This window comes from Haliotis asinina, chromosome 1 (genome assembly GCF_037392515.1).
Source record: "Haliotis asinina isolate JCU_RB_2024 chromosome 1, JCU_Hal_asi_v2, whole genome shotgun sequence".
In the NCBI taxonomy this organism is placed as follows: Eukaryota; Metazoa; Mollusca; class Gastropoda; order Lepetellida; family Haliotidae; genus Haliotis; species Haliotis asinina.
This window is the reverse complement of record NC_090280.1, coordinates 18,001,016-18,023,442: the sequence shown is the minus strand read 5'-3', so window position 1 is coordinate 18,023,442 and position 22,427 is coordinate 18,001,016. Positions and strand designations below refer to the sequence as shown.

At 40.8% G+C, this 22,427-nt stretch overlaps 2 protein-coding genes across 2 annotated transcripts; both read left to right on the top strand.

The window, feature by feature from the left end:
- Positions 1–479: 479 nt before the first annotated feature.
- LOC137294052 (uncharacterized) lies at positions 480–5,310 on the top strand. The gene is made up of 2 exons (XM_067825020.1): positions 480–619; positions 2,855–5,310. Exon 2 carries the CDS (start codon positions 2,865–2,867, stop codon positions 4,170–4,172), a length of 1,308 nt encoding a protein of 435 aa, XP_067681121.1. The 5' UTR covers positions 480–619; positions 2,855–2,864; the 3' UTR covers positions 4,173–5,310.
- Positions 5,311–15,250: 9,940 nt separating this feature from the next.
- Positions 15,251–20,687, top strand: LOC137293759 (uncharacterized). Its single transcript, XM_067824515.1, has 2 exons — positions 15,251–15,382; positions 19,174–20,687. The coding sequence occupies exon 2, from the start codon at positions 19,184–19,186 to the stop codon at positions 20,489–20,491; it is 1,308 nt and encodes a 435-aa protein (XP_067680616.1). The 5' UTR covers positions 15,251–15,382; positions 19,174–19,183; the 3' UTR covers positions 20,492–20,687.
- The last annotated feature ends 1,740 nt before the right edge of the window (positions 20,688–22,427 follow it).

Below are 22,427 nucleotides of genomic sequence, written 5' to 3'. Positions count from 1 at the left end.
ATTTTTGATAGCCATGTCAATTTCATAAAAAGTATGTCAACTCAGAGTGCATGCTATTCATTTACCCCAAATATGAGTTAAAATAGGATTGATCATTATTTCAAGATACATTATATCGCAAGTATGAAATATGTTGTCACTCACCTATTTCGCACTAGAGATGATATATCAACGCTTTTTGACAAATACAATTTTTTATCAAGCAGGACCTGTATGTCGCTTCATCGCACTGGGAAGGTACTTTTCTTTCCATTTATATTTCGACACGTTCAAAAAATACAATTACTAGTGCAATTTGAAGCTGGATAATTCTTTTAACTGTGACAATTTTTAACTGTGACAGACGTGTGCTTTAAAAACAACGTTACAAGTGCGCGAAAACGTTTTCCCCGTTTTCTAAAAATGTTTTGTGCTACGAGAAAAGCTGTTTCGATTATCTCCCCTGGCTGAATATCGCTGTTTTCGTAACCCATACCTACAAGTCACGTGGACCCTTGCCAATGACGAGGACTACCTGCATGCTACCCCTAACACGCTAGGTCCTCTGCGGTAAAGAAGAGTGGCTTGGGTTGTTTAATCACGAAGCTCCACCCTTTAACTCGAAGTGCTTCATCAGTTGGTGAGTGATAACATTGTTTGTTTAACGACTGGAACTTTTCAGGTCTTTTGACAGTCGGACAGGGGCTTAGATCTAGTTGCCGAAAAGTTGCCGTATAAGAAACAAATATTCTTTATAAATGGAAAGGAGGTCCGTGATATCAGGGATTCAAAACCTGATGACAGGGTAGACTTGCAACGCTTAGAGCTTGTTCACCATAGCAGGGAGACTATATATAGATGTAGATTATCCCTGATCATGGTAAGATGGGCCACATGGGCTTATGTTGCTGAAAATAAAACATTCTGGGTCCAACAAGCCTACACTGAAGTTTTATTTTCATCAGTGTAGGCTTGATGGACCCAGGATGTTTTATTGTCAGCAATACAAGCCCCTGTGAGGTGGGCGAAAGGGGAAATCATGAGAGACAGAGTTGTTAGTCATAGTTTCGGGGCGGCGGGGCAGGCTCATTGTTATTTAAAGAGCCACTGACACAGAGCGACGCTCAAATTACCAAACCAAGCTGCGCGTTTGTGTGCACCTGCTACCCCGACCGTGACGGACACAGCGACTGGGATATTGTCCATCTTGTCAGAATTTCTTCCACCTAAACAGTGGGACATTAGGAAAAGTGGATGCCTATCATATGCCGGTACACGTATATGAAAACATCCGTGGTATATCTTGTCTGATTTTAATAAAGTATCCCAGCAGTGGAGGCTTTTCAGATTTTCGGATGTCTGGATAATATAGTGATTCAATCCCGTTTTTGTGTTTTTTCCCTCGAAATGTTGTCATGTCATGAAACTAATATGTCTGCAGACACGTAGAAAGTCATTTGTTTCGTATAAGTTCGCTGGATTGCAAAGCTTTATATTTAGATAGTATTGAGGGTTGGACCGACTTTCATAGCAAAACAATCATGTGCAAGCCCTAGCATTTTTTATAAAGAGTATAATCTATGATAATGAAAACACACATTTGATTCATTTCAATCTGTAAACTAATAACAACCTAAATCTGAAAATATTCTTTAGTATAATCAATTTTTAACCTAAATACACAGCACATGCTCATACGTAGTTATGTTACAATTCTTATCATCAAAACAGTGTCTGCCCGGCCAAAACGGTGTCGGCCCAGTGTCAGGCAATAATAATTGCATGCAATACAGCGAATACTACTTCCTTGTTGTGACCCGAGTTTGGAGGTATGAACCTACACCTGCTTTTTATCATTCAGCTGGTGGTCAGTTAATGAATGTATTTATAACAAGTAACAATAAGCGTTGAAGTATTATGCATAGAAGACCTCCACATACAATCCACCCAATCCACCAACTCCCATCGGTTGGTTGGTTGTTGTTTAACATCGCACTCAACAACATTACAGCTAAACTTGTGGGCAAAAGAAAGTGATCACCCTCATTAATGACCTCATTCGGAATCCTACTCCACTCGATCCTGAGAGCGTCCGCAAGTTCTTGTCGTTTCGCTGGGGGTCGAGGTCGTCTTCTCACCTAGCGATTCAGTCGATCCCACAATTGCTGTATTGGTTTTTTTCGTCTGGTGAGCGTGCTGGCCATGGAACATTTTGGAAGTCGTGAGCATTTAAGAAGTTCTGGACAATTCGAGCTGTTTTTGGCGCCCATCTGCCCCATATCCATAACATAAGATAAGATATAACCCTATTATCCCGACGGAAATTCTTTTTGTATCAAAAACGGTCTCAAAAATTCACAAACATATACACAATACAAGCACTAATGAATGCTGATGATAATTAATACAAAGGAACAGAGGTTAAAATTGTCGTCGCATGCATGATGACTCCTGCCCCTTCGTCATTTGATTGTTTAATTTGTCACATGCTCACAAACTAGTCTTACACATGTGTGATATTCTTCTTGCTGTACTGTCCTCCGATGACATCTTTTTGTAAAGTATTCTCATAACTTTTCATAAATTGTGAATTTCGACCGTCACTATATGGCTGAAATATTGCTGATGTGACGTTAATTCTTGACTCACTCACTCACCCTCCCATTTCCTTCCATCCAGTTGACATGCCGTGACGCTGACATCCTGCTGAGCACCAACTCACTCACGTTGTCACCAGCCCGTGATTCAGAATGCTTTGAATGAGAATTCAGAATTTCACAATATGTGTTATAAAACAGACCGGTGTGTTTATTATTCCCGTTTCCTTTTCGTGTGTACATGCAGGATAGTAAGAACATGTTTTTATCTTCCCCAGAAACCAGAAGATGTTTTCTGACTTGTCATCCAGCCTCGTTTCCATCTTCTTCCTGATTTGGACACCTATATACAAAGTTCTTCAGGACCTTATTTGGAGAATAACTGGGGTACAGTCTGAACGTGCAGCTACCAGCACGTGCTATGAACGCGCCGTCCACGTGCAACATGTGCTTTGGAAAAGGAAAGTATCTCACATGACGCCTTCAAATACAAATGAATTCTGGACTACACACGAAAGGTTTGACCATCCTCGAATCCTCTTGGACCCATCAGTATCTCTGTATAACATCACTTTAACAGAGGCCATATTTGTTAAAACAGCCACTGATGTTGATATCTACAGCTCCGACACACATCCTTTCATGAAGTGGGCCCAGGCTGTCAATGCTGAGAAGCTCTACACCATTCCTATGGAAGCCTTCCACCGTCTGGCGGACGAGACGGGCGACCCTCACGTACCTGTCATATGGCTGTCAAGCATTGGACGCTGTGGCTCTACTCTTCTGAGCCAGGTGTTTGAGAAAGTCCCCGGAACAATAACCCTCGGAGAACCAGAGGCCTTAATATCTGTCACAATGTTAAGTAAACTTGAAACCACACCGGAAGAGGAAGTTGTAAAGCTGCTGCGGAGTGTGATAAGGCTGCAGAGTAAGAAGCTGCCAGGAGCTCAAAGAATTATTATGAAGGTCGCTTCATTCACATTTGCAGAGGTCAAGGTCATATGTGAGATGTTTCCTGAAATCAAGCACCTGTTTCTGTACAGAGACAGTTTGCCATATGCCCTTTCTGTCAAAGGGTTTGCACAGTCGGAATTCCTCGCAAAGTTAACAAAAGTTATGATGGATTCTGATTTACTCGCGAGATTCTTTCCAGGACTTCGAAGGAATCTGTACAAGATGTATACACGGGTGGATCGCTACGACCATGATCTTGAGGATATAGCAGTAAAATTGTGTATGGTAGGTCACATGGTGGCCGCGTCGTCAGCTCTTATGACGCGATACAAGGAATTTATTGATAGTGGGATCCCGATATTTGCCATCCTGTACGAAGAGCTTGTGAAGGAGAAGGAAGGAATGGTTAGAGCCTTGTTCCAGAAATTAGACATACCAGAGAAACATGTCTCGAAAGCCCTGGCAGCATTTGAAGTAGACTCACAACGAGGTTCGTCGATAAGCCGGAAGTCAACAGGACCACGTTTTCCCCTGACCCCGCGAGAGTTGGCCGACGGTAATATCGTTCTAGAACGCTATGGCTTCCCGAGATTTGACGAGAAAATAGACCTGCCTGGGCGTCTACAACCTGCTGTCTATTAGACTTAGTACAAAACATATTTCCTTCACCAACAGCGCCCATTATAGAGTTTTCCAAAACAATCACAAAATTATCCTATCGCTCGGAGGATGGACGATCAGTATGTAAAACAAACATCACTAAATAGCTGAATAAAATTCAACAAATAAACTTAAAACACACATGATGTGATATGCATGTACATTTTGTTAAGTCACAATAGTTATCACCTGTTTGGAGTGAGTTTAGTTTTACGCCGCAAGCAGATATATTCCAGCTATATGACAGAGATGCGTAAATAATCGAGTCTGGACCATACGATCCAGGGATCAATATCATGAGCCTCGATCCCATGTGGGATACGGTGACGTGTAAATCAAGTCAGCGAGCGTGACCACTCGATCCCGTTTGTCCTCTTTTGTGACAAGCACTGAAGATCAATTCTGGCCCTGATCTTCGCGGGTTTTTGTAAAGCAAAAAGCGCCCCTTTGACGTATGCAGAATCCGAGGATGGTGTAGACTTGCTCTATCTGAAGCGTTTTAATCATCAGCAACACGTGGCGATAGGGAAAATCATTAAGGTGTTATGAGGCAATTTTTCATAATCTTTGTCATTCCCAAAGTGGCAGCATTATGCTTTCATATCCCCTATAAATTTTTCATTGCATTTTCATCGACACTATGGCAAAGTCTACGTCACCAGAGCAAAGGCCATCGTTGCTTTCAGTGTTGGAAAACGCTATTTAAGCAGTTTCGAAACACGAAATTCATCGTTACATGGGCGATATGTAAACAATGTCACACACCCTATTTTCATCACCGACATGTGCTTTGATATTTTGTGTCAGCTCGCTATTACCTCGAAACCGTAGACATAAAACATAGATCTAAACGACCACACTGATCGAATATAGTTAGCATCTTCATTTCCCAAATTTGATGACGTGTAATTCGTTGATTTTTCCCCATTTTCTCCTTTTATGTGAGATGGGAACTGAACGCCCAGTAATAGTGACTAGAAAATGTTTTTTACCACATTATATAATTAATAATAATAATTAGAGCTAACACTTTTGAAATGCATAAATGATTCATTCAACAATGTTTTTATAACAATGTATATGTTTCAAATGTGTAACAATGGTAGAAGAATATGGCCTATTTATTGTGTGTATTCATTTGTTATATATCATTTCAGTATAACATTGGGCTGATCGTAGTGATGCAGTGGGCATGGGTCTTAAAAGGTTGGAACATTGGAGCATTATATGTAGCAGTCAATTTACCTCATTCCCCAGCCCATATATAGCTACAGGTTTGTGTATGATAAAGACATGGGCCCATCATGAAGTATTCATAATTGTGTGTGGTCTTAACCTTTACCTTGCTTTGTAGGAGCCCATTCATATACTGATATACATCACTCCCGGATGGGGCTCATGTTTGTTAAAGACATGTTTAGTTACTGTAAGAAACAGTTGTTGATACTTCATAATGTGTCCATTTCCTAGTACATAAAAAACCACTGTAGCTATAGCTATGGTTGGAGAGGGGTGGGGAATGGAGTACGTTCTGTTTTAAAACCTCCAGCTGTTAAAATCACAATAAACAGACAGTTTAATTCAGACAATTTTGGATTACATGACACACGCATGTCAGGGAAGGAATCTATTAAATTCCCTTCTCTGTTTAATATAAATATAGACTCAAGTTATATACAGCATCAAAAAGTTGTCAGATAAAAGATATTGGCTGGTTTGCTGTTTAAAGATGCACTGGACTCTGTTCCAGCTAGATGGCGGTTGTCTGTAAATAATCTAGTCTGGACCAGGCAGTCCATAGATGATGCACCATCAACAAAAATGCCCCACTCATCGAATCAAATCCTGTCAGCCAAAAGCCAGGACTTCACAAAAAGGAAACTGTTGGAAGCCATCGAAATCCGCCGCCACAAACCTTTGATCAATAGAGACCAATGTGGGACCAATGTGTTATAATGTGGGACTGTACATATCATTGTTTAAGATACGTGCAAACTCCTTTTCTGGCTGAGTAATGGTCAGATGGACCCGGGTCAACTAGGTCCATAGCACCCCATTGCTGGTTGCAAGGAGCAACCGAATTGGGCAACCTGTTTGCCGTGGGTTGCGTCCCGTGTCGGTGGAGGACGGTAGTCTGGTGGTTGAGGGCAGTAGGAGACTGAACCACTTTGCTCCTTTTGCCCAACACACCACTTCGGCCCTTACTTCACCTAGATGGGTGGTAGAACTGGCCCAGTTCTATCAATCGGCTGGTCACGCCAAGCCCTGAGCTGCAACTGTGTAATGCTCACAATTATGAATAATTTTTCATGCTTGGTCCTATTTTCAGACTATTGTATTTCAAATGTATCATGTTATGTATGTTTTGCCTAGAGTCGTAAGCCCAGAAGGCGGTGGCTCATGGGCCAATCAGGTGGAATAATTACTTTTATATTATTCTGCTTCAGTATATCATACGGGTATCCTTGGTGCTGCAAGCTGGGAATCTGCTTGTTTTTAGCATTGTCCTTGTGATACTCCGTGGTGGGTGGGGAGCTCGGATGATGAAATCTCAACCCTAAATATGGCTTATGAAATCCCCACAAGAAAACCAAACGTCCTCTTGAAAATGATGTTGATGATGATGACCTTGGACCGCCCAGATCAATTGACTTTTGGCCACGCTTTCTTGTGATTGAAACTGTTGACAAAACACCTCTAAAATTGAACCCGTTCGCAGTTGCCAAAGGTATTTAAGGTATTGCCGGGGAAGTTAAGAACATTAAACGGTTACGTTCAGGTGCACTGCAGGTTGAGTGCGGGAAACGGCAGCAATCAGTCAATTTGATGAGTACAGAATCGTTTGTTGGCATTCCGGTTACTGTTTCTGCTCACAAGACGTTAAACACGTGCAAAGGTATCATCAGAGACCGTGATCGGTTGTTTTCTGACATGACAGAACTTGACATCGTGACTGAAATGAAAGACCAATGTGTACTCTATGTAAAACGCTTTTCAACACGTAAAAACAATGAAACTGTTCTAACAAATGCCTACCTGTTTTCCTTTTCGTCACCAACTGCTCCCAAGTTCTTGAAGGCAGGTTACTGTAATATCACTGTTGACACCTACATTCCTAATCCGCTGAGATGCTTTAAATGTCAGAAGTATGGCTATGGTGTAAATACGTACTTGCACACACTGTCTGTTGTGTGTGCTCACTGTGGTGAAGATTGTACAAGTACTTTTAAGAAATGCACCAACTGCTCAGGTGATCATTCTTCTTTCTCTAAAGAATGTCCAATTTGGAAAGAACAAATGCAGATCAACAAGATCAAATTTACCCAGAACATTAGTTTTTCTGATGCCAAAAAACTTGTACAGAGATCTGAGTTGACAGAAAGTTATGCTTCAGTAACCAAAACACCAATCGAGTTAAGCCCTAAAGTATCTAAATCAACCACAAGCTGCCAAACAAACTTGACTTGGATAAAAGGCAACTCTCCACAGAATCCATATCCTGCTACATCATCTCAAACTGCGGAATCAATACCTAGTACGTCAGAGGAAGTTTCACAACCGTCATCTAATCATACGTCGTCTTCTCAATCACGTTCAAAGTCTCAGTCATCATCTGACAGTCAGCCAGCTGTGTAAAAGCAAAACTAAACTGAAGTACGATGCTCCCAAAAAGCAAAGTGGCAGAGCCCCCAAAGCGTCGGAAAAATAGAATTCAGCTATATAACAAATATGGATCTCTCGAGGACATGGACGTCTCTGAAAACGTCCATTCTAGGGCCCACAGTTTGTCGCCCTCAAAAAGTGTTCGGGTAGATCCCTAATCAACCCACCCAAAAGATAATGTCTTCCAACAATATAGTACAGTGGAATTGTAGAGGATTAAGGACTAATTTTAATGAATTAGAGCTATTAGTCCAAGATTTTGCACCATCAGCTTTCTTTCTACAGGAAACGTACCTGAAACAGACAGATACTTTTAATTTACGTCAGTTTGATGCATATCATTCTTTCTCACCTCCGGGTGACTGGGCCACCGGTGGATCATCGATCCTTGTTAAGCAGAATGTTATTCACAGCCCAGTAACACTAAAAACTAACCTTCAAGCCGTTGCAGTGAGACTAACTCTTCATATTGCTTTTACAATATGCTCGCTGTATATTCCGCCTTCTTCAACACTTCATTTGTCTGATCTTCAAGCTCTCTATGATCAACTTCCGAAACCCTGCATCATAATGGGTGATCTTAATGGCCATAATCCACTCTGGGGTGGTACAAATACCAACACTAAAGGTAAAACACTGGAAGATTATACCTCCAATAACGATATGTGTATATACAACGATGGTTCGAGTACTTACCTGCATCCTGCAACCGGCACCTACTCTTCTGTGGATTTGTCTCTTGCAGACTCTTCTGTACCTAATGAATTTGAATGGTGAGTCCACAATGACCGTTGTGGAAGTCATCACTTTCCTACGATACTATCAGGAACTTCTCCAACTGATTCTGCATCTCACACACGATGGAATTTTTCCAAAGCAGATTGGTCCTGATTTCAAACCTTATGCACATCTAGACTAAGACCCGAATGTTTCTTGGATATTACTGATCATTTTCAGGTGTTTTCTGATGCCTTAAATAAAATTGCTGATGTGTGTATACCAAGGTCCTCTACAGCTCCACATTTACGGAAGCCATGGTTTAATGCAGACAGCAAAAATGTTAGGAAAGCAAGGAAAAAGACAAAAGAGAAATATTTTCGTCATCACCCAAATGTCCATAACTTAAATAAATTTAAAATACTTAATGCGACGGCACGTCGTACCTTCAAGCAAAACCAACCGGCAATCCTGGAGGAACTATATTTCCAAAATTAATTCCCGGACATCTATGTCCAAAGTATGGAACATGATTCAGAGAATAAATGCTCAAAATCGGCTATTCACCATCTTAAAGATGGTGAGAATTTAATTACTGATAAATGTAAAATTGCAAATAAAATTGGCGAAACTCTTGCCAAAAATTCTTCCTCAGCAAATTATGTTCCTGAGTTTCAGGGATATCAGAAACAACAGGAAAAGACAAAAATTAATTTTGAATCAAATAACGGTGAAGATTATAATGGCGTGTTTTCATTACATGAGCTACATACTGCTCTTGAGCAAGCTCATGACACTGCAACGGGTGATGATAATATACATCACCACTTACTGAAACACTTACCTGAGCCATGCCTAGTTACACTTTTAGACATATTTGATAAAATATGGACGTCTGGATAATTTCTTCCTTCATGGCGTAATGCCATTGTTGTCCCAATACCCAAACCTGGCAGGGATCATACAGATCCATCGAATTATAGACCGATATCTCTAACTAGCTGTGTCTGTAAAACCATGGAACGTATGGTGAATAATAGACTAACTTGGTATCTTGAAACCAATAACCTGATCACAAATATTCAATGTGGTTTCAGAAAAAATCGAAGTACCATTGATCATTTGGTACGTTTAGAATCCTCCGTGAAAAAATGCCTCTTTTTATATCAGAGTTTTTGAAAGACAGGCAATTTCAAGTACGAGTAGGTTCAACCCTATCTCATCCACAAGGCAGCATTTTGTCTGTCACATTATTTAGTATTAAGATCAACAGTTTATCCAAGGTTTTAAACGATTCCATTGACGTATCATTTTTTGTGGATGATTTTAATATTTCTTGTCGCGGAAAAAATATGCATACTATTGAACGGCAACTACAGTTGTGTCTAAATAAAATATACAAATTGTTTACTATCTGAACTATCTTTAAATGGCTCTCCCATCAAAGTTGTCAAGGACGCCAAGTTCTTGGGTTTAATTTTCGATTCTCATTTAACCTTCTTACCGCGCATTAAATCCCTTAAAACTAAATGCCTGAAGGCACTAGACTTGTTGAAAGTTGTTTCCAACTCAAAGTGGGGAGGGGATCAAACTACCCTCTTACACCTATATTGATCACTGGTCCGTTCAAAACTTGACTATGGCTCCATCGTATATATGGTGGAGCCTGCAAAAGCAACCTTAAACTTCTTGATTATGACCACCATCAAGGTTTAAGATGTTGTCTTGGGTCTTTCAGAACTTCACCCATTGAAAGTCTCTACGTTAAGGCCGATGAACCATCTCTCACACAACGTCGCATAAAATTGTCTTTACACTACATTACTAAATTATATTCTAATGAATCTAACCCTGCCTATAACTGTGTCTTCAATCCGCTTTATCAGGATTTCTATCACAAAAAGTGTTCGCTTTTTCCATCTCTAGGACACAGAATTAAACCATTTCTTTCTTCTGCGGGCATTCAGCTGGAAAGTATATCGCCTTCCCGTCTTCTTTCTTCTTCTCCTTGGCAATTGGTTAGGCCATAAGTTGACCTAACATTAACATCATTTAAAAAATCAGAAACAAATAGCTTACAATATAAACAAGAATATCATCAGTTAAAAAACAAATATAACAATTACAAATCCTTATTCACAGACGGGTCCAAGAACGGTGGCGCAGTATCTTGTGCCTCGGTCATTGGATCCAGAACAATATCTTCTAGACTACCGGATGGCAGCTCTATTTTCACAGCGGAAGCTAACGCCATATTAACGGCTCTTAAATATATTGAAAGACACCCTAAATATAAACAGTGCATCATCTATTCAGACACTCTTTCTTGTCTTCAGGATATTAAAAATTTATCATGTAAACATCCACTTTTAATAGAAATTATTGAACTGTATAATGATCTTGCTAATGGCCAGTGCGACACCGTCTTTTGTTGGTTACCAAGGCACGTAGGCATTTCTGGTAACATGATGGCCGACCTTGCTGCCAAGGCAGCACTCAACAAATCTGTGACACCACTTCTTATTCCTTATAGTGATTACAAAGCCACCATTAGATCTTACATCCATGATCTGGTGCAAAAGAAGTGGGACACCCAAGTGGGTATCAATAAATTACATGGGATAAAACCTTACATTGGTTATACCCCCTTGGGTTGTCAGTCCAGATTTGAAGAGGTTATTTTACGACGATGTCGTATTAGCCATACTAGATATACTCGTGCGTACCATTTTGTATCCCTAGTGATGAGAGAGTCACAGTCAAGCATATTCTGCTTGACTGTGTTGAATTCTCCATCACAAGGGATATGTATTTCAATGTCAAAACTATCAAGGATCTTTTTACAACTGTTAGTTCTAATTTAATCATTGGTGTTTTAAAAGAAATTGATTTCATGGTAGAAATTTGAGCACTGTGATTCTGTAAATATATGTATTTTAATAAGTGGTAGTTTAGATTAGTAACTAGAATTGTTAGTGACTGTATCCTCAAAGGGGGTTGAAGTACTGTAAAACTATTGTCCACCTGAGAGGGTACGTAAGTCCACAAACATTCAATGTAAATTCTAAATTTCCAGGTTTTTAATCGTAGAATAAGTGTCTTTTTATTGTATGGCTAGATTTCCCAAATTGCTGACGGCTGAGGGGATGATGTAAATCCAGCTAGGGTCCATGCAGGTAGCAAAGGTACTGTAAGTCCCCATGGTCCCTAGTATGATGATCTACCTTGAGTTGTTAGCAATCTATAGCCCAGTTTTATATTGTATTGTCCTCTATAGATAAATTGTTTTAGGTATATAGTTACTAGTTTTGCATTCTTTTCTGTGATATTCTAGTTGTTTTACTGTCCTTTGTTGACAGGTTTTTATAATACACATATATTCCATTTCAGTGTTTTGTTCCCGTCACGATATGGCTGAAATATTGCTGATGTGACGTTAATTTTAACTCACTCACTCACTCACTCACTCACTCACTCACTCACTCACTCACTCACTCACTCACTCACTCACTCACTCACTCACTCACTCACTCACTCACTCATATTAAACAAAAGATCTTCCCATTAATATATAATATGTACAGTCCTACAGTGTATTGGACAGTTGTGTATCTTCCAAAGCGACTGGAGAGACAGTTTGCATTCATCCAAATACAGTAGCATGCACCAATACTTGATGGAGCTTGCGGTGTGCACAATTTATAGAGGGGTTCTGCCACATTCTCCCCAAACCATAGCATTGTTTGTAGTATATCTATATAAAGATACAATTTCTGGATACACTCCATAAAATTTGGATTTTTAGAAGTAAAATCACAATGGTGAACTGGGCAACAAGTACTGAGCAAATTACAGTTTACTCAAAATTCATAAGCAAAATCACTGATGGTGAGTTAACTTATGTATGCATGCACTGATGTAAAGCTTAATACAGTAAAGCAAAAACCCATAACAGCATTTAACCAAACTGGGTAACTAATATCTGACTGAATAACTGCTGATGTGATTTGCATCAGATGTATTCTAAGGACAGCAGGGTTATTATGCCCAAAGTAATCAATGTACAGCAAATGTGGCTTGAGGCAAGAAAAAAAACCTATAGTTCTCATGACAGGTTTCATAGGTAAAACTCACCCTTAATTCAACAATTCACAAATACTGGAATGTTCATCTGTCTAAAACGTTCATCCCATATATGTATGCCAATGTATTAACATACTGATTATACCATGTATTTTTGTATATTCAGTTTAGGAATGTAAAGTACCAAATTCATTGTTTTCAGCCGGGTATGTGTGTGTATTTTTGTATATTGGTCATTTGATTCAGCATGTTTATTATAATCATAAACATTTCTGGATGATATTTGTATATGTTACAGTCAATATCTACAATCAGGCAATGTGTACAATGATTGAATTAATCAGTCAATGTGTACATTGCATAACGAGCTCAGTCATTGTGTACATTGCCTAAAATTTTCAGGCATTGTGTACATTGCCTGATTAATTAGCCCAATTATTGTACACATTGATTGATTGTTTAACAGGGACCATCCAGATGACGATGTTTATTCGTTAGAGCACTGTGGCCTCTCATGAAGGTTTATAGTTGAGATTAGTTGAGGAGATGAGATTACCACAGGTTTCATTCGAAACGAAGTCTTCGGACGATTGCAACTTGGTAAAACTGCCAATCATTTCAATGTTCATGCTAGGACAATCTACTTCCGAGTGTCATGAGGTCGGCAACAGCATTCAAGACCCGTCCACGCAGTGAGCGACCTTCAGTAACATCACAACGTCAAGACCGACAGATTGTCCAATAGCAAGATCGCTTTCCCAGAACGACGGAAACTACTCCAGATCACTGGGACTCGCAAGTGTCGAGACAGTGCGTCGACCTTCACGCGAACAAACCACTGCTGTCACAGACCATATCGTAGTCCTGTCCTCACTGCTCATCACCGCCCAAACTGTGCTTTTATCTCACGAAAGCCAACATTGTTTTTTAACCGATAATAAAAGACTGAGGTTATGGTGGAGGCATGTCAACTGTTTTCCAATGAGTGTATTGTTGAAAGAGATTCATGGTCTATTCATGGTCATGGTGTGCGGCGCAATCGGCCTGAACCAGTTGGTTGACACCGTGGTGTTCCACAGTCTTGGTCCAGGATGAGGAAATGACAGCTGCTCTCTATATTGACCATGTCACATAACTCCATGTTGTACCCCATTTTAGACATTACAGAGATCACTTCTTCCAGGAAGACAACGCTCGTGCCCACACCGCCACAGCAACATTTGACTTCCTAAGACAACATGGCAGCCAAACACTACAATAGTCTACATTCTGTTAGGATTTAAGTCCAATAGAACACCTTTGGGATGAGATTAGAAGAAGACTGAATGACTTCAACCAAGGCTGGACTCGATCACGCACTTCGCAGAGCATGGGCCCAAGAGTCAATGGCCATCATCAAACGGCTAATTCATTCAAAGTACAAATGATGCAACGCTTTCATTGATGTACACGCACGCCATACACAGTGCTGACGTTAGGGTATCGTAATGATACCATTTTTGGTGATTTTGTTTGTGTGAACTCGAAGTGTGAATCCCGGAAATGTGTTGATCATAATTGTCAGATTATTTATAGTCAGTCCTCCGCTCTTGTTGTCACTGAGTGTGAATAAGTGTGTGCTTCAAGAAATCGCCATCTGTGCGACATTGCTTTTGTGGTTCAGCATATGTGTCGGGGTTGAAACCTAAACTTGGCCCCAGTAAAATAAACAAATCTTAGCTAAGCCGTTTTATATCATTTCCAATATCTCATACATGATGGATTGACACGATATCTAATATTTAGAGGTCAGGGTCGAGGTCTGTTTTGGATGCGATGATAAATACTTATGCAAATAGTTTCCAGCAAATACAGTTTCAGTTGCAATGATCCTGGGGGCTCCTAACAACAACACACAGTTCAAGTTGCATGTTAATCATGAAAATCTCAATAACACTGGCGACCAATCTGTGTCACTCTGCAAAACGTAAGTAGCCTGGGTTTTTTTCTCTTTCTTCTCTTCGTTTGGTCAACCCATGCTAATGAAAATGGATACAATACATAAAATGTCGTAATGGTCAACTTTCAAATGTTACTAACATGTGTATACTAACAGTATCTCAATCATATTTTTGATAGCCATGTCAATTTCATAAAGAGTATGTCAACTCAGTGTGCACGCTATTTATTTACCCCAAATATGTGTTAAAATAGGATTGATCGGCCGTAGTAAATGGTTTATATTCGTTCATTAGTTCAAGATACATCATATCGCAAGTATGAAATATCTTGTCACTCACCTATTTCGCACTAGAGATGATATATCAACGCTTGTTGACAAATACAATTTTTTATCAAGCAGGACCTGTATGTCGCGTCATCGCAATGGGAAGATACTTTCCTTTCCATTTATATTTCGACACGTTCAAAAACTACAATTACTAGTGCAATTTGAAGCTGGATAATTCTTTTAACTGTGACAATTTTTACAGACGTGCACTTTAAAAACAACGTTACAGGTGCGCGTAAACGTTTTACCCCGTTTTCTAAAAAAGCTGTTTCGATTATCTCCCCTGCCTGGATATCGCTATTTTCGTAACCCATACCTACAAGTCACGTGGACCCTTGCTAATGGCGAGGACTACCTGCATGCGACCCCTGACACGCTAGGTCCTCTGCGGTAAAGAAGAGTGGCTTGGATTGTTTAATCACGAAGCTCCACCCTTTATCTCCAAGTGCTTCATCAGTTGGTGAGTGATGACAATGTTTGGGGAACAAATTATAACGACTGGAACTTTACAGGTCTTTTTGACGGTCGGGCGGGGACTGGGACGAGTGACACTGTTTTCTTTTGGATCTAGTTGCCGTATAAGAAACAAATATTCTTTATAAATAGAAAGGAGGCCCGTGATATGTGGGATTCAAAACCCGATGACAGCGTAGACTTGCAACGCTTAGAGCTTGTTCATCATAGCAGGGAGACTACATATAGAGGTAGATTATCCCTGATCATGGTAAGATAGGCCACAGGGGCTTATATTGCTGAAAATAAAACATTCTGGGTCCAGCAAGCCTACACTGATATGTCCAACAAGTCGACACTGATGTCCATGAGTGTAGGCTTGTTGGACCCAGGATATCAGTGTCGGCTTGATGGACCCAGGATGTTTTGTTTTCAGCAATACAAGCCCCTGTGAGATGGGCGAAAGGGAAAATCATGAGAGACAGAGTTGTTAGTCATAGTTTCGGGGCGGCGGGGCGGCGGGGCAGGCTCATGGTTTAAAGAGCCACTGACACAGAGCGACGCTCTAATTACCAAACCAAGCTGCGCGTTGGTGAGCACCTGCTTCCGCGACCGCGACGGACACAGCGACTGGGATATTGTCCATCTTGTCAGAATTTCTTCCACCTAAACAGTGGGAAAAGTGGAAGTCCATCATATGCCGTTACACGTATATGAAAATATCCGTGGTGATAAAGTATCCCAGCAGTGTAGGCTTTTCAGATTTTCTGATGTCTGGATGATATAGTGACATATCCAAATCCCGTTTTTTGTGTTTTTTTCTCGTAAAACTAATATGTCTGCAGACACGTAGCAAGTCATTTCTTTTCTATAAGTCCGCTAGATTGCAAAACTTTATATTTAGATAGTACTGAGGTGTAGACCGACTTTCATAGCAAAAATCATGTGTAAGCCCTAGCATTTTTTATAAACAGTATAATCTATGATAATAAAAACACATATTTGATTAATTTGAATCCACAAACTAATAACAAACATTTTGTTACTACTAGAAAAATCTGAAAATTTTCTTTGGTAAGTGGGTATAATCCTTTTTTAACCTAATCACACAGCATATGCTCGTACCTAGTTATGTTACAATGTAGTTCCGTTCGTATCCTCAAAACAGTGTCTGCCCGGCCAAAACGGTGTCGGCCCAGTGTCAGGCAATAACAATTGCATGCAATACAGCGAATACTACTTCCTTGTTGTGACCCGAGTTTGGTGGTATGAACCTACACCTGCTTTTTGTCATTCAGCTGGTGGTCAGTTAATGAATGTATTTATGACAAGTATAATTACTCAACTCAAGAAAGGACTAATTTGTACTTTTGTTTAGGAAGTCTAATCCCAAATATAACATATGTTACAAGGAACAAAGGTTGCTAGTTGGCGTTTCTCCTGTCTGGAGTAAATACTCAGCTACATAAATGAAGGTCTGATATGACAAATGTATAAAATGTTATGTAATATGTGCATGGAAGTGAAACAAGTGGAATTGTTGTATTTTGCAATGTATATTATAATGCTATATTTGTACATAGTTTCTTGTTATTTATAATAAATATGGTTATACGTGTACTAAAGAGATAATTGCAATAGGATCTTTCAAACAGTGTTTCAATTCTTTCTTAAAGTGAAATAAATGGGTACCGACTGTCTGATCAGGGTCAAGTGTGTCTGTCATCACTTCCCCAACAGCAGCGGCCGCCGACTGGGAAAGGATTATGTCGGTGTTCAAAGATTAAATTGTGGATATCGAAACTCGAAAGGAAAGAAAAGCCAATAAATCATTTTTTACTAGCATATCCACAATGGAATAAATCTCCCTTATTTAGGATATATATAGTCATGTCATCTTCTTCGATCTTTGTGCACCTATTCTCTTGGCATAGAGACATTTTTCTCATGGTTCGGAGACCGTTTTCTCCTGCAGGGTGTTCGTTCTCTCGATTTTGGGGGGCCCGTTTTTCTCCGTAACCCCAACTATCAACATCTGAGAAATGTGTCTGTTGAGCATTCTGTTATTGAATTCAATAGTTACATAGTAACATGTATTGATGATCTTTCCACCCATCTGGAGGGGGGGGGGGAGAGGAGGAGGGGGCTGGTTGAGGGGGGGGGGGCGGCGGAGAAATTGTTTTCCCTTTTCGGTATTGACTGTAAGCATACATTGCTTTTACTGATCTGAATAATCAATATTATTCCAAAAGTAAGCGTTGAAATGTTATGCATAGAAGACCTCCACATACAATCCACCCAATCCACCAACTCCCATCGGTTGGTTGGTTGTTGTTTAACACCACACTCAACAACATCACAGCTAAACTTGTGGGCAAAAGAAAGTGATCACCCTTATTAATGACGTCATTCGGAATCCTATTGCACCCGTTCTTGAGAGCGTCCGCAAGTTCTCTCGTTTTTGGGGGGCCCGTTTTTCTCCGTAACCCCAACTATCAACATGTGAGAAATATGTCTGTCGAGTATTCTGTTATTGAATTCAATAGTTACATGTTTTGATGTTCTGGAGCAAATAAGACATTCATTCGTCCGACCGTTCGATCTGTCAATCCTTTGAAATTATTTCTCAAGTCATCCGCTTATTACATCCTAATATTTACAGAATACACGGTGACAGGATATATACACCTATTCACGCGTTGACATGTCATGGACACGTGCTGTTTGTGCTAAGTCCGTGATCATACATCTATTCATTTTGTTGACCCCTATATGATTTACCATTTGGTTACCTTACCGCCCAGGAGAATTAAAGTAGATTTTTGTAGCGGGCAGATTATTGAGCCTTTAGCTTGAACAAACAAGGTGGGAGGAATGTTTTTCCCTTTTCGGTATTGACTGTAAGCATACATTGCTTTTACTGAGCAACATTACAGCTAAACTTCTGGGAAAAACAAAGTGATCACCCTTATTAATGACCTCATTCGGAATTCCATTCCACTTGTTCCTGAGAGCGTCCGCAAGTTCTCGTCGTTTCGCTGGGGTTCGAGGACGTCTTCTCACCTGGCGATTCAGGCGATCCCACAATTGCTGTATGGGGTTTGCGTCTGGTGAGCGTGCTGGCCATGGAACATTTTGGAAGTCGTGAGCATTTAAGAAGTTCTGGACAATTCGAGCTGTTTTTGGCGCCCATCTGCCCCATATCCATAACATAAGATAAGATATAACCCTATTATCCCGACGGAAATTCTTTTTGTATCAAAAACGGTCTCAAAAATTCACAAACATATACACAATACAAGCACTAATGAATGCTGATGATAATTAATACAAAGGAACAGAGGTTAAAATTGTCGTCGCATGCATGATGACTCCTGCCCCTTCGTCATTTGATTGTTTAATTTGTGACATGCTCACAAACTAGTTTTACACATGTGTGGTATTCTTCTTGCTGTACTGTCCTCCGATGACATCTCTTTGTAAAGTATTTTCATATCTTTTCATAAATTGTGAATTTCGGCCGTCACTATATGGTTGAAATATTGCTGATGTGACGTTAATTCTTGACTCACTCACTCACCCTCCCATTTCCTTCCATCCAGTTGACATGCCGTGACGCTGACATCCTGCTGAGCACCAAGTCAATCACGTTGTCACCAGCCCGTGATTCAGAATGCTTTGAATAAGAATTCAGAATTTCACAATATGTGTTATAAAACAGACCGGTGTGTTTATTATTCCCGTTTCCTTTTCGTGTGTACATGCAGGATAATAAGAACATGTTTTTATCTTCCCCAGAAACCAGAAGATGTTTTCTGACTTGTCATCCAGCCTCGTTTCCATCTTCTTCCTGATTTTGACACCTATATACAAAGTTCTTCAGGACCTTATTTGGAGAATAACTGGGGTACAGTCTGAACGTGCAGCTACCAGCACGTGCTATGAACGTGCCGTCCACGTGCAACATGTGCTTTGGAAAAGGAAAGTGTCTCACATGACGCCTTCAAATACAAATGAATTCTGGACTACACACGAAAGGTTTGACCATCCTCGAATCCTCTTGGACCCATCAGTATCTCTGTATAACATCACTTTAACAGAGGCTATATTTGTTAAAACAGCCACTGATGTTGATATCTACAGCTCCGACGCACATCCTTTCATGAAGTGGGCCCAGGCTGTCAATGCTGAGAAGCTATACACCATTCCTATGGAAGCCTTCCATCGTCTGGCGGACGAGACGGGCGACCCTCAGGTACCTGTCATATGGCTGTCAAGCATTGGACGCTGTGGCTCTACTCTTCTGAGCCAGGTGTTTGAGATAGTCCCCGGAACAATAACCCTCGGAGAACCTGACGCTGTTACTAATGTCACAATGCTAAGTAAGATGGAAGCCTCCCCGGAAGAGGATGTTCTTAAGCTGCTGCGAAGTGTCATCAGACTGCAGTGTAAGACGCTTCCAGGAGCTCAAAGAATTATTATGAAGGTCGCCGCATTCACTTTTGCAGAGGTCAAGGTCATATGTCAAATGTTTCCTAAAGTCAAACACCTTTTTCTGTACAGAGACAGCCTACCTTATGCAGTGTCTTCCAAGGCACTTCCAATGTCTGAGTTAAGAGGTAAATTCTTAAAAGGATTTATCGATTCCGATTTTCTAGCAAAGATCTTTCCAGGAACCCGAAGGAATATGTACAAACTGTTTACACGTATAGATCGTTATGACCATGAACTTGACGACATTGCTTCAAAGATGACCTTTATCGGGCACTGGATGATATTGTGTGCGGGTCTTATGGCGAGATACAAGGAGTTTAGGGAGAGTGGGATTCCGATATTTGCCGTTCAGTACGAAGAGCTTGTAAAGGAAAAGGAAGGAATGGTTAGAGCCTTGTTCCAGAAATTAGACATACCAGAGAAACATGTCTTGAAAGCTCTGGCAGCATTTGAAGTAGACTCACAACGAGGTTCGTCGATAAGCCGGAAGTCAACAGGAACACGATTTCCCCTGACACCACGAGAGTTGGCCGACGGTAATATCGTTCTAGAACGCTATGGCTTTCCGAGATTTGGCGAGAAGATAGACCTGCCTGGGCGTCTACAACCTGCTGTCTATTAGACTTAGTACAAAACATATTTCCTTCACCAACAGCGCCCATTATAGTTTTCCAAAACAATCACAAAATTATCCTATCGCTCGGACGATGGACGATCAGTATGTAAAACAAAACTCACTAAATAGCTGAATAAAATTCAGAAAATAAACTTAACACATGGATGAAGTGAACTTCAGAGATAAATGTACATTTTGTTAAGTCACATTAGTTATCACCTGTTTGGAGTGAGTTTAGTTTTACACCGCAAGCAGATATATTCCAGCTATATGGCAGAGATGCGTAAATAATCGAGTCTGGACCATACGATCCAGTGATCAATATCATGAGCCTCGATCACATTTGGGATACGGTGACGTGTGAATCAAGTCAGCGAGCGTGACCACTCGATCCCATTTCTCGCCTTTTGTGACAAGCACTGAAGATCAATTCTGGTCCTGATCTTCGCGGGTTTTTGTAAAGCAAAAAGCGCCCCTTTGAGGTATTCAAAGTCCGAGGATGGTGTAGACTTGCTCTATGTGGAGCGTTTTAATCATGAGCAACACGTGGCGATAGGGAAAATCATTAAGGTGTTATGAGACATTTGTTTATAATCTTTGTTATTCCCAGAGTGGCAGCATTATGCTTTCATATCCCGTTATGCATGTCTGACCATACCCTGTTATTCATATCCCACCATACCCGGTTATGCATATCCCACCATACCCCGTTATGCATGTCCCACTATACACCGTTATGCATTCCCACCATACCCCGGTATGCATATTCCACCATACCCGGTTATGCATGTAGCACCATACTAGGGTATGCATATCCCACTATACCCCGTTATGCATGTCCCACCATACACCATTATGCATGTCCCACCATACCCCGTTATGCACGTCCCACCATACTCCCTTATGCATATACCACCATACTCCGTTATGCATGTCCCACCATACCCCGTTATGCATGTCCCACCATACTCCCTTATGCATATCCCACCATACCCGGTTATCCACGTCCCACCATACTCCCTTATGCACGTCCCACCATACCCGGTTATGCATGTCCCACCATACTCCCTTATGCATATCCCACCATACCCCGTTATGCATGTCCCACCATACTCCCTTATGCATGTCTAACCATACCCGGTTATGCACGTCCCACCATACTCCCTTATGCATATCCCACCATACCCGGTTATGCACGTCCCACCATACTCCCTTATGCATATCCCACCATACCCGGTTATGCACGTCCCACCATACTCCCTTATGCATATCCCACATACCCCGTTATGCATGTCTGACCATACCCCGTTATGCATATCACATCATGCAGCGTTATGCATATCACACCATACAGCGTTATGCATATCACACCATGCCCGGTTATGCATGTCCCACCATACGATAATGCAAGTCTAGTCTCCAGTACAACCGACAAGTTTATTTACCTTTTCCCACAATCAATAATTCACTATCCGCCATGACAGTTCTGGGATACAGCTGACTGGGCGTGTATTGTGGTTGTTATGAAAGAGCCCAGGCGAGGCATGAATAGTCGCTTTATACTCACCGATGCTGGGATAATCTGACTTGTGACCTCTGAACCCCTGGTCCTCAGGGCAGCTTGGACCCCTGTATAAATCACCTGTAAGCAGCCTGTATCCGAGTGCTTCTTCAAAGTTGGTGAGTGAACTTTGCATCGACTGAAACCTACAGCCTTTTTTTATGTACTGTCGGATGAGAGACCATGAAAGCATCATTATGGTGGCGATTTTATAGACCTGCGCCCCGTCCGTGAAAATACATAACCTAAGAGGAACAAATATTTTTTTTTTTAAATTTGAAAGGATCCCAGTGAGATGTGGGATTCGGATCCCGAGGAAGGCTAATTTATATAAATTACACCATTAACAACAACTAAGCCAACAGTTCATTAATGCAACAT

Excerpts from the sequence above, each read along its gene's own strand:
- LOC137294052 (XM_067825020.1), top strand. The coding sequence starts at position 2,865 with ATGTTTTCTGACTTGTCATCCAGCCTCGTTTCCATCTTCTTCCTGATT.
- LOC137293759 (XM_067824515.1), top strand. The coding sequence starts at position 19,184 with ATGTTTTCTGACTTGTCATCCAGCCTCGTTTCCATCTTCTTCCTGATT.